Source organism: Microcaecilia unicolor, chromosome 11 (assembly GCF_901765095.1).
Source record: "Microcaecilia unicolor chromosome 11, aMicUni1.1, whole genome shotgun sequence".
Lineage (NCBI taxonomy): Eukaryota > Metazoa > Chordata > Amphibia > Gymnophiona > Siphonopidae > Microcaecilia > Microcaecilia unicolor.
In genome coordinates this window covers 173,790,484-173,803,809 of record NC_044041.1, presented here as the reverse complement: position 1 = coordinate 173,803,809, position 13,326 = coordinate 173,790,484, and the positions used below count along the sequence as shown (strand labels likewise).

Here is a 13,326-nt window from a genome sequence, read left to right as displayed (position 1 = left end):
GTGTTACATTAAGGTGCATACATACATGGTAACATACATGGTACATAACATATATGGAACTAATCATGGTATATGTATATATATATATATATATATACATAAACCATGTGCATACATATTTTATTTTATTTATTTATTTGTAGCATTTGTATCCCACATTTTCCCACCAACTTGCAGGCTCAAAGTGGCTTATATTTGCCGTAGTGGCGATTGCCATTTCCGGTCCATAGAATTGCAATTAAGGTGTTGCATGAAGGTTGCGCTGGTTGTAACATACATTTGGTCATCGACTGTAGAGAGACCCTATTCGACATAGGTTTAAGGTGGTAGTGCTTGATCATTACTAGCAAGAAGGCTAATCAGTTCTTGTGATGAGATTTCGGTTTAGCATATATCGTTTATAGCGTTATTATTCAGAGTTTAAGATGGATGTTTATGGTATGCCTTCTTGAACAGATCTGATTTCAGTAGCCTTCGGAAGATGGTTAGGTCTTGCGTTGTTTTTATTATTATTATTTATTGCATTTGTACCCCACATTATCCCACCTTTTTGCAGGCTCAATGTGGCTTACAGAGTGTTGTTATGATGCAGTCATTACATGATCTTAGATACAGTCGATAATAAGCTAAGGTAGCAGAGTAAGAAAAGTTAAAAGTTTATAGTCTTCGGTAGTGCATTCCATATTTGCGTGCAGATGTATGAGAAACTGGTCGCGTGTGTGGATTTATATTTTAGCCCTTTACAAGTAGGATAGTGGAGATTGAGGAATGTGCGTGATGATCTTTTTGCGTTCCTAATAGGTAAGTCTATAAGGTCTGACATGTAGGTCGGGGCTTCCCCGTAAATGATTTTGTGGACCAGGGTGCAAACCTTGAACCTGATTCATTCTTTTAATGGGAGCCAGTGTAGTTTTTCTCTTAGGGGTTTGGCGCTTTCGTATTTCCCTTTCCCGAATACGAGTCTGGCTGCTGTGTTTTGAGCGGTTTGAAGTTTCTTAATGATTTGTTCTTTGCATCTGGCATAGATGGCATTGCAGTAGTCTAGATAACTTAGTACTATTGATTGTACTAAGCTGCGGAATACTTCCCTTAGGAAGAATGGTTTGATTCTTTTAAGTTTCCACATTGAGTAAAACATTTTCTTTGCTGTATTTTTCGCATGTGAGTGTGAGATTTCGGTCAATTGTGACTCTCAGAATTTTCAAGCTATCTGAGACCGGTAGGGTGTAATCTGGGGTGTTTATAGTGTTGGGTTTTTTTTGTGTTGTATTGTGAGGAGAGGATGAGGCATTGTGTTTTTTCTGCGTTTAGCTTTAGTTGGAATGTGTCCACCCATGAGTTCATTATTTGGAAGCTGTGTGTGATTTCATTTGTGATTTCGCTTATGTCTTTTTCAAAGGGGATATATATCGTGACATCATCTGAATAGATGTATGGGTTGAGTCCTTGGTTGGATAGCGATTTGGCTAAAGGTGTCATCATTAAGTTAAAAAGAGTTGGTGAGAGCGGTGATCATTGTGGTACTCCACATTCAGGTTTCCATGGTGTTGACGTTTTTGAGTTTGAAATCACCTGACAAGTTCTTGTTGTTAAGAAGCCTTTAAACCATTTTAGTACGTTTCCTTCGATCCCGAAGTAGTCTAGGATGTTCGGGAGTATTTGGTGGCTGACCATGTCAAACGCGCTGGACATGTCAAATTGTAGGAGTAGGACGTTGTTTCCAGTTGCAATTAGTTGTTTAAATTTGGTAATGAGGGTGGTTAGCACTGTTTCAGTGCTATGGCTGGATCTAAATCCTGACTGTGATTCGTGTAGTATCGTGAATTTGTTTAGGTAGTTGGTAAATTGAATGGTTACCATACTTTCCATTAGTTTTACTATCAGGGAGATGGAAGCTACTGGTCAATAGTTGGTTGTGTCATTTAATTTTTTCTTTAAGTCTTTGGGTATGGGTGTAAGTAGTATATTTCCATTGTCCTTGGGGAAGAGTCCGTGTCGTAGCATGTAGTTCAGGTGTGACGTAAGATCTGTTATAAAGCGTTTGGGGGCAAACCTTATTAGGCTATTGGGGCAGATATCCAGTTTGGAATGTGTTTTGAAGAATTTGTTGAGTGCTTGAGTGATGATATCTTCAGTTATCAGATCGAAGTCATTCCAGGTTCGATCTGCTGGATATTCACCGGGAGTGGGATCTAAGCAATCCATGAATTTTTCATGATTAGTGGTATTGAGTGGTATTGTGGATCGGAGTTTTATTATTTTCTCGTTGAAGTATTTGGCAAGTTGGTCTGCCGATGGGGTGTCTGTGCTGGTTGAGATCACCGGTGTGGTGTCTATTAGTTTATGCACGAGTTGGTATAGTTTGTGTGCATCTTTTTAGTCTGGTCCTATTTTGGTTTTGTAGTATGTAAACCGCTTTGAACGTAGTTGCAAAAACACCACAGAAAGGCAGTATATCAAGTCCCATTCTCTACTGCTTTGGGATGCATATTTCTCTCATGAATTATTCATTGTGGATATCCTGAAAACCTGACTGGCTGGGGGGTTCCCCCAGGACAAGTTTGGGAACCACTGGCATAGACAGTGATGACCTTGGAGTTTGGGCTGGTGCCAGTGGTGTAACTGCAACAAAGATGCCTCCGTCTATGACATTGACTGAGCCCAGGCCCATTCAGTCAGGATAGAGTTCTCCTTAACCCCAGAGCACAGCACTTCCTCTTCTCACCAACCCCACCCCCCCCCCCCCCAAGGACCTCGGCATTCACATGAACCCCTTCCTTCCAATATAGGAATGAACATTCCAGAACATGGGAAACCCAAGGATGTGGGAAGCCCCGATATGGAAAATGGATCTCATTTCTTGATCCTATTTACTAGAACGCATGAATACAGGTCTCCAGGAAAGGAGAGATACTGGTGTTTTCTCTTTCAGTACTACAATGTACATGTAGCAGTTTGCATGTCTGTATCTATTTCTGTGTGTGGAGATTTAATAGGGTAAGCAGGCAGCTGAACACTGAAAATGTGCTTTAAACCAATCCTGCTGGGGGGTGGTGGTTCAACATTGAGGGCAAAGAATTATAGAGTTTGTAGTCTTGTAAAAGGGGGGGGGCATAGTGACAAAATCCAAAAGGTTGTGAGGGCAGAGTTAAAAACTACACTTTATCACAGGACCAGATGTAAAAAAAAACTTCAAACAACCGAAAGCACTAAAACCTTTCTAGGATTCATTGGAATTAGTTACTTCAGTGGGCATAAAGTTAGCTTGGTTTCACAAAGTCATTCATCCATAGAAGGAAGAGGGACACAGAATACAGAATGAGAATAAGCCAAGACAGTTCCACAAGCCAGCAAGGTTTCTTCAAAAACTACTCTCCCCCTCTACCATTACCACCTCCATGACTAGCAGCATAGAGACACAAGGAGGCATATTTTCAAAGCACTTTGGGAGGCTAAGTTCCATAGGTTTCTATGGAACTTTGGAAGGCTAAGTGCTTTGAAAATATGCCTTAAGGTCTCAAAGGATTTTCTCTCTGTCCTTGACTGTAGCAGATGTATATTGCACAACTTCCACACACATGCACTTTCTGTACCATGAAGAGAAATGTCAGGATCGGGAGGGGGTGTGAAAATCCCAAAGACCCAGGACATTGTAGCCCTGAGAAAGGATTTGTAATGTTCCCTCCCCCGTCCAAGAGCTACAAAACAAAGTTAAGGAAAATCAGGAGGTGACAGAGATGGCTAGACAACCACAAAGACGCAGATTTTCCTGTCCTGATATCCCTCCATATGGAAAACATCATGGGAGAAGGCATGGAGGTGGTTCCTTAGTTTCTTGAGGACCCAGTATCCCAATGCAGAGCTAATCTCTCTGTTTCCCATGGAATACTTTAAGGGAAAGACGTTGGAAAGATACAATCCAGCTGTGGAAGGTAGGCAGCAAAGCTCTAAGCCCTGTCCCAGGAGCCCCAGCTGAGGCCAGGAGGAATTAGAAAGTGACTGGAGATAAGAAATGCTCTCCCTGACCAAAGTTTGCAAAGCAAAGGAATCAGCTGCTGAACAGAAACAAGAAAAGACAGCTCTGAAGATACATTTATAATTTGAGACTAAAATCCAAAAATTTGATGGGTTTGAGGTGAATGGAATTCTTAGCCGCCCCCTCCCCATCACCAGTGGGATTTTCTTATAAACATAACTATGGAAATCTGAGCCATGGACTGACTGATCCTGGGATACTGGGGGGGGGGGGGGGTATTTGTGTCATCTCAGGGCTTGTTCTGATAGTGTCTGTCCTTCACATCCCCACTGTCTGATGAGAGACGAGTGTGTGTGCTTTCCACCAGCTGGTTCCTGTCTACAGATGTTTTTTTTTTTTTTTTTTAGGCTGGAAGACCGCCACCCCTCATCTGTCCTTCAATTCAGCATTCTTGTTTTTAACATCTTGTTTATTGTGCGTCTTCCCAATTACAGTCTCCCCTTTCCCCCCACTTTTCTTTCCAGCTTATTAACAACCAAAAATAACTACACTGACTGGTCAGTATATCCACTCTTAAACGAACGCCTATTTTTACCCTTGTAGGGATATCTTGGCTTCCAAAATAATCTCAGTTAAGTCAATTACTTTTCTGTCTTGGTCCTGCTAATATCCTGCCTGACTACCTCGTGGGAGGTGGTGGAGATGAAAACGGTAGCAGAATTCAAAAATGCATGGGATAAACATAAAGGAATCCTGTTCAGAAGGAACGGATCCTCAGAAGCTTAGCAGAGATTGGATGGCAGCACCGGTGGTTGGGAGGTGGGGCTAGTGCTGGGCAGACTTCTACGGTCTGTGCCCTGAAAATGGCAGATACAAATCAAGGTCAGGTATACATATAAAGTAGCATATATACAGGTCTTTCTCTGCCATCATCTACTATGTTACTATATAATCCCGCTGCATCGGAAGGCTGCCTGGACCAGTGTTACAAAGCTCAGGAGAATTACACAGTGAAGTCCCTTGCAGAGATGCCAAGTTACCCACTTCCAGACTGGAGATTGTGGGACAGTCCTGAATTTCTGACCAGCCCACCCTAGTGCATTACAGGACTTGCAGGACTAAATTCAGTGGACAGGATCAGGCACTACAAATCCCACATTGCTTTGGGGGTGTAAGTTGAAAACCAGGAGTGGCCGCAGTTTCCAGCCTGGAACTAGGTAACTTGGCATCTCTGACCTCTTGGGCTAAAGAAAAATGGGGTGTAGATATAGAAGCAAAGGAAGAGGGGCTGGCAGAGCAAAGCTGGGGCAATAAATAAAGGAAATTTTATTTGGGGAGGAGGGAGCAGGCAGGAGTAATAAACATACAGGAACTGCTAAAGGAAGAGGTGGGAGAAGCAAGGGCAATAAGATATAGGAATTTTATTTGGCACTTCATTATGATGGGCTAGACAGGGTTAGGTACTACTTATTTCTTTACTTACTGCTACTATATATGCAGATTATATGCAGGTACTTTTCTCTGTCCCTAGAGGGCTCACAATCTAAGTAGGGGGAAGCAGGGGCAATGAGAGGAGAGAGAAGCAGGTACAGTGAAAGACAATAGAAATGAGGGCTATAAGAACTGCTGAGACAGGATGGATGAGGTAAAAGCAAAGGCAATCAGCAGAGATAAAAAGAAGCCTCTGAGGAGAGAAAAGGGGTGGAAAGGGGGCAATAAATAGAGAGAGGAACTGTAAAGAAGACAAAGAGGGACCAAATAAGCAGAGATAGAGGCCCTGCTGAGGGGAAAGAGGAGGCACACAGGGCAATAAGCAGAGATAGAAGCACTGCTGAGGGTACAGAGAGGAGGTACATGGGGTGGGGGGGGGGCAATAAGCACAGAGGCACTGCTGAGGAGAAGGGAAGAGAGAGGGGGGGAAGTGCATGGGGGTAATAAGCAGAGATAGAAGATGCACATGGGGCAATAAGCAGAAAGCGAAGAACAGCTGAGGGGAAAAAGAGGAAGGGAAAGTGGACAAGAGAGAGAGAGAGAGAGAGAGAGAGAGAGAGAGAGAGAGAGAGAGAAGGAGGGCAACAACCAAATGCCAAAGCTTATCAGATGTCTGGATACCTCCAGTAGGGCAATGCTAGGTAGATTATTTATTAAAAAGTTAACATATTTTCCTTATTATAGGAAGCTGCATGTTTCTTTGTGGCATGCCTTGGCTATTGGCTAGATGTACAGCATCCACCTTGCATTTTCCCATTAGATCCTTTCAGGGGTGACAAGATTAACAGCTCCTTTTGTTGCTATTGGTAAAAAAAAAATTAAATAGAATGATGGCATGCTTCGTGGATTCATTTGAGCATCATTACATATTGATCATCAGGGGCCTTTCAATATCAGGTGCAAGCCTGGGGGAAATTATAGCGCCGCACTCCACCCCCCCCCACACCCCATACAAAGAGAGCAGAAATGTAAAAATATAAAAGTTGATTGGGAACAAAATGAGAGGAGAGATGGAAACAGACCAAAAAGAGGAAGCGACAGAGTTCAGGATAGGAAAAGAGTGGGGTGAGAGGAGCCTGGAGACATTTTGATGAGCCTGGTAGGCACTTCCTCCTTGAAAGCAGAACTACTGGTTTCTCCACCGCTCTTGTTCTTGGAAACCTAAAAGAAAAAGGGAAGGTGAGAGGGCGAAACAGAGCCTATGGGGGAATCACAACCAAGAGCTGGAGTCAAGGGGATGGAGACTGGGAACCAGTTGGGAATGAGTGGAGAGCCTCAGCGGCTGCCTCTCAACAGCTCTTTAAAACCGTAAAGTGCCTCATTTCTTCTGTAGAAAAGTCCGAAACAACAACAAGTTTATTGGCATCATATAGACTTGCAGATTTATTGATGACAAGAATCTACTTGGACAGACGCCTATGACAAAATGCCTGATCAAGCAAGCTCTTGTCCTCAAAAACATCAGCGCTGCAAGTTCCTCAGTTCCAGACCCAGTAGGGACATTTTAGATAAGTCCTGTTTTGAACTTTGAATATTGTGTTCAATTCTGGTCGCCGCATCTCAAGAAAGATATAGTAGAATTGGAAAAGGTGCAGCGAAGGGCGACTAAAATGATAGCGGGAATGGGACGACTTCCCTATGAAGAAAGACTAAGGAGGCTAGGGCTTTTCAGCTTGGAGAAGAGACGGCTGAGGGGAGACATGATAGAGGTATATAAAATAATGAGTGGAGTGGAACAGGTGGATGTGAAGCGTCTGTTCACGCTTTCCAAAAATACTAAGACTAGGGGGCATGCGATGAAACTACAGTGTAGTAAATTTAAAACAAATCGGAGAAAATTTATCTTCACCCAACACATAACGTGGTGAAGGCGGTTTGCTTGGCAGAGTTTAAAAAGGGGTTAGACGGTTTCCTAAAGGACAAGTCCATAAACCACTACTAAATGGACTTGGGAAAAATCCACAATTCCAGGAATAACATGTATAGAATGTTTGTACATTTGGGAAGCTTGCCAGGTGCCCTTGGCCTGGATTGGCTGCTGTCGTGGACAGGATGCCGGGCTCGATGGACCCTTGGTCTTTTCCCAGTGTGGCATTACTTATGTACTTATGTGGTATTTGTAGTCCCTGATTATATAATCAGTGTTGTAGGCTTCCATAATTGTAAACTGATCTGATATTTTATTATGTAGATCAGTATTCCAAATTTGTTGAAATAAATGATGTAGCATAATGTGGTCATCAAAAATCCATCACTGTCTTAAAATCTTCATTCTGTAACGGGGCACCTGGAAAGTTTTGAAAACTTAGGCCTCAATAAATATGCTAGTACCATTTAGGCTATCAACCATTGTGTCATTTTGACTACTTAACAAGACTACCTCTCCAGAACCAAGCACAAAAGCCTGTCTCGAGGGATAAAATTAACCCTCCAGATGGGTGACTCACCTGGGCTAGGCCTGCTTCTTGGGGAGGTGATGTGGAGATGGAGATGGGGATGGGGGCTCTTCATGTAAACTTCCAGAGGCTTTAGTAGCACTAGACACTCCAGCCTGAGGCCAGGATATGGGGGGGGGGGGGGGGGGGAAGGCTAGGTGAACCGGGTTAAACATCATTGGCCCATAAATTTTGAATTGCAGCGGTGGTCTTGACTACCACGCAGTCATTGGTGAGCCAGAAGTTGCTGGACAGGAGTTTGGTGTGGGGGGGGGGGGGGGGGGTGGCTGCCATTAAAACAGCCCATCCTCCTAGTTAAAGGGCTTTTCCCCTGCTCCTCAGAGGTGGGTTTTCCCTCCCATCCTCCCATGATTCATTTCCTAATAGCTGTGGGACTAGTGTTTTCCCTCATGTCTTTTCTGTTGAAGCTGGCGCATACCCAAGCTACGCGGTTTTGGTTCACAAGGGACGAGCCAGGAGCATAAGTATTCCTGCAACTTCAACTACCTAAGTGGGGGGTCAGGTGACCTGGAATTATATTCTGTATGGAAGTCCATGTAATCTTTAGTCCTAGCTACTAAAATGGGATGGTGGTCGTGTGTTGCTTAGCTGTCAGTGTGGGGGCGAATGTGGTGGTGGATATGGGATAAAATTGTACAGCGCTGCGTAACCCTGGTAGCGCTTTAGAAATGTTAAGTAGTAGTAGTAGTAGATAACAGGACAGGTGAGGTAATCCCTCCCACTGGGTGCAGCATAACACCCCCCCCCCCCAGGTGCAACGACACCTCCCCGGGTGCAGCGTCCCCCCCCCCCCCGGCACATCACCTCCAAGCCCCCCCCCCCCCAGGTGCATTCTTCTTACCTGCTGGGGTGCTGGGAGCAGCTGCTCAGCTGTCAGCTCTGCTGGTTCCCTGCTCCCTCTGCCCCTGCACAGGGAGCAGGGAACCAGCGGAGCTGACAGTCACATGGCTGCTCCCAACACCCCTCCTTATTCAAAGTCGTTAAATCGCGACAAGATTGTGAAAAATTACAAGAGGACCTTACGAGACTGGGAGACTGGGCGGCTAAATGGCAGATGATGTTTAATGTGAGCAAGTGCAAGGTGATGCATGTGGGAAAAAAGAACCCGAATTATAGCTACGTCATGCAAGGTTCCACGTTAGGAGTTACGGACCAAGAAAGGGATCTGGGTGTCGTCGTCGATAACACACTGAAACCTTCTGCTCAGTGTGCTGCTGCGGCTAAGAAAGCGAATAGAATGTTGGGTATTATTAGGAAAACAGGTGTGAGGATGTTATAATGCCGTTGTATCGCTCCATGGTGCGACCGCACCTTGAGTATTGTGTTCAATTCTGGTCGCCGCATCTCAAGAAAGATATAGTAGAACTGGAAAAGGTGCAGCGAAGGGCGACTAAAATGATAGCGGGGATGGGACGACTTCCCTATGAAGAAAGACTAAGGAGGCTAGGGCTATACAGCTTGGAGAGGAGACGGCTGAGGGGAGACATGATAGAGGTATATAAAATAATGAGAGGAGTGGAACAGGTGGATGTGAAGCGTCTGTTCACGCTTTCCAAAAATACTAGGACTAGGGGGCATGCGATGAAACTACAGTGTAGTAAATTTAAAACAAATCGGAGAAAATTTTTCTTCACCCAACGTGTAATTAAACTCTGGACTTCGTTGCCGGAGAAAGTGGTGAAGGCGGTTAGCTTAGCAGAGTTTAAAAAGGGGTTGGACGGATTCCTAAAGGAAAAGTCCATAAACCGCTACTAAACGGACTTGGAAAAATCCAAAATTCCAGGAATAACATGTATAGAATGTTTGTACGTTTGGGAAGCTTGCCAGGTGCCCTTGGCCTGGATTGGCCGCTGTCGTGGACAGGATGCTGGGCTCGATGGACCCTTGGTCTTTTCCTAGTATGGCATTACTTATGTACTTATGTACTCCTGCAGTGTGCACCTGGGGTGGACTGCCCCCATTGCCTCCCCCGCTATTGGTATGCCACTGAGCCCTTGCCTCCACAGACCCTCTGCACTTCCACCCCTTTTTCCTTGCATACAGGTTTGAGGCCAGAATGCAAAATGAGAAAACTGCTTACTCCCAAGTGAACAAAAAGCCTATCCACCGGCTCTAAAATAAACTAAGGCAACCCCTTCCAGCTACCAGACCATCTTCAGCACATTTAGGGTTTATTAGTCAGAATACACCCTTCAGCTGTCTCCTATAATCTGCAAATATAGAGCTGTCAAGATCCCCAGTTCCTGGGGGAGACTTTTGTCCACTCCTGGTTTTGAATTTACAGCCTAAAGTATTTGTAGTTCCTGACTGTACCCATTAAAATCAATACTACAAGTCCCATAATACATTGTGATGGATCATCAAAAAACCAGGACCGGTTTAAAAAATCTTCTTCCTGGAACTCAGCAACTGAGAACCTCATAACAAAGTCACCCTCCTAACCAAGTGATTTACCTTCATAAAAATACTTTTAAAACAAATAGGAGGAAATATTTTTTCACTCATAGAATATTTTTTCACTCATAGAATAGTTAAGCTCTGGAACTCAATGCCAGAGGATGTGTATTTGGGATTTAAAAAAAGGTTTGGACAAGTTCCTGGAGGAAAAGTCCATAGTCTATTATTGAGATGGACATGGGGAAAGCCACTGCTCGCCCTGGGATTGGTAGCATGGAATGTTGCTACTCTTTGGGATTCTGAAATCTTGCTACTAATTGGGTTCTTCCAGGTACTTGTGACCTGGATTGACCACTATTGGAAGCAAGATACTGGGCTAATTGGACATAGGTCTGACCGCTAGTATGGCTATTTTTATGATACTATACAATACAAATTTATACTCTATTTACCTACAAAGGATTAATGTGGATTACAATGTACATAAAACTAGACCATCACAAGGAAAATGACAAAGATCACAAATATATTATTAACCCAACTATACCATATCAGTAATTAAATCAAAAGACTAGATCAAATATGTAGAAAACAGATGAACTTTCAATAAGTTACGAAATCTAGAATAAGTAGACTCCACTCTCAACTGCAAAGGAAGAGGATTCCAACATTGTACTGAACAATATAGAAAACTGGAGCTATGATAAGATTTATATCTCATGTTTTTTTTTTTTTTTTACAGACGGAAATTGTAATAAACCACGAACTTTTGACTAAGTGAACGAACTAATGTTCCTACCACGAATAGTTCAACTAAATAATCTGGAAGAAAGCCATAAAACAGTTTGTGAAGAAAGACACAGGGCTTAAATTTGCATCATGCCTCAATTGGAAGCCAATGCAAACGTTCTTATGACTTCATCATCAACTTTAAATATCTCCCTTCAGAGACTTCAACACCACCTGACTCTTACATAGCACAAGCAATCCACAATTGGGACTTGATATACTGCCTTTCTGAGGTTTTTGCAACTACATTCAAGGTGGTTTACATATATTCAGGTACATATCTTGTACCAGGGGCAATGAAGGGTTGAGTGACTTCCTCAGGGTCACAGGGAGAAACGGTGGGAATCAAGGTCAGTTCCCAAGGATCAAGGTCAACTCCACTAACCACTAGGCTACTCCCTCCCCCCGACTAAAGTTAGATTCAGTAGTGAAGGTGCTGAAGCACTCAACGTACCTACAGAGCAGGCACCTATGACTAAACTTAAAAACTACAAGAACCTCACTGATGAGTTCCTGAAACAGCTAAGGTCACGCATGTCTTGGCTATTGCCCCTAACTGTGGACATTTGTTCCATAATTGCAGGTGATGTTCTTCAGATACCTGCAGAAAAGGGGGATTCAGGGCCAGAACACTATGTACCCAAAGAGAAGAGAATGGAAAGGGCTGGAAATGATCCAGAGAACCTAAAATATAGCATCTTGTGGTGCCCGATTTTCAGAAAAACTCCCAACATGCTAAAAACAGAAGTGAACCGAGAAGAAAGAAAAAAAAGCAAAAATAACAAAACCAGCAGGAAAAGGGCAAGGAAACAATTATCCCTGGTTTCTAAACATACTTCCACCTTCCCACGACCCCTCTTTCTGGCAGACCTCATGGACAGGGCAGGTAAATCTATGCCATCTCCCCATTCATTATTAGGACAGCAAGTCTCCCAACAGCTCAAGCCAAGACTGCCAAGTCTTTCTTGACATACGGGCTATGAAAATAGAAGTTACTTAATTACATTAATTACTCCAAGAAGGCAGACACAAATATGTTTTCATTTAGAAATCTGTTGCTAAAACAGTCCAAATAAATATTTGTCTACAACCGAAGCTAGTCTGGCATGCAGCTCTGGCATTGAAAAGTTGGTATCACCCAGACTTTCGTTTCAAACTGGTTGGTACGGCACTGACTCCTCTTGCAAAACACCAGCCTGCCCCCATTGTATCAATCTGCCTTTTTTTGTTTTGTTTTGTTTTTCTTTTGCATGAAATCACCAAAAATCCACTTACCATCCAGGGCAGTACCGAGGTGCTCACCAAGGACAGTCAGGAAGAAAATAAATCCAGCGATCCTTCCCATGGTGGTGAGCAACCTGTAGAACAAATTATTTCCCCAAACAGAAGGGCTTCCAGAAAACAAAATAAGCCAAAAACAAATCGGTCAGAAAAGGGAAATCAATAAGCAGCCTTAGGGGGGGGGGGGGGGGGAACCCGGTGTGAGGTGTTTACGTTAAAGGAGCTGCTACCGACTCATAAAAAATGGTCGGATTTCAGGGTCCAAAGAGAACGTGGCCAACTCCTGTCTGCTTGTTATGAGCAGCAAATGGCTGTGAATTTGAACCTGGAGCCAGAGGAAACAACACAAATTAAAAGTGAGTTTTCCAGTTGTCGTCCTCCCGGACCAGTCTCCCACACTCAGCCTGCTCCGGTCTCCTCTGGCCAGGCTGAAGGCATCCCACAGACTTCAGGAAAGATGGCTTATGATTTCCCCTCTCTCCTTTCAAATCCTCTTTATATTTTTGCTTTCATTGCCTTCTTCTGCTGCTGGTTTAGATTCCCCTTTCTCTTCTTTAATTAGATTATCATTTGTGTTCCCTCTTTGTTTCTCCAGAGGAGAAAAATAACTAACTTTTCCTCCCCTCCTTTTTCCTTTCCCAGACTGTGGAGAGCCTGCTAGTGCAGACCTAAGCTGAGCTCTCTTAATTCTTTTTCCTTGTCTCGCTCGCTGCCTCCTCCCCTGCTCCTCCTTTCTCCCTCTGATTCATTCACACACTCACTCACCCCGGAGGAGGAATTTCCTCCTGGCCCAAGTCCGAATTCCTTTAGCCAGCTAGAGGGTTAATTGAATGGGGGAGGGGGGTACGAGAGACAGACAAGAGACTCTCTTAAAGTGACAGTCTCATTAAAGACTCCCTTTTCTATCTCAAGCATCTGAGAGCCAGGCTTACTGGC

The 13,326-nt window shown here is 43.7% G+C and overlaps 1 protein-coding gene across 2 annotated transcripts in view; it reads right to left on the bottom strand.

Moving 5' to 3' along the window:
* Nucleotides 1-13,088, bottom strand: part of AXL (AXL receptor tyrosine kinase) — a 190,453-nt gene extending 177,365 nt beyond the window's left edge. For both annotated transcript variants that reach the window (XM_030220148.1, XM_030220149.1), the window contains exon 1: nt 12,385-13,088. In XM_030220148.1, coding sequence (XP_030076008.1) covers nt 12,385-12,454 — 70 coding nt within the window. In that variant the 5' untranslated portion in view covers nt 12,455-13,088. The remainder of the gene's footprint in view (nt 1-12,384) is intronic.
* Between the last annotated feature and the right edge of the window lie 238 nt (nt 13,089-13,326).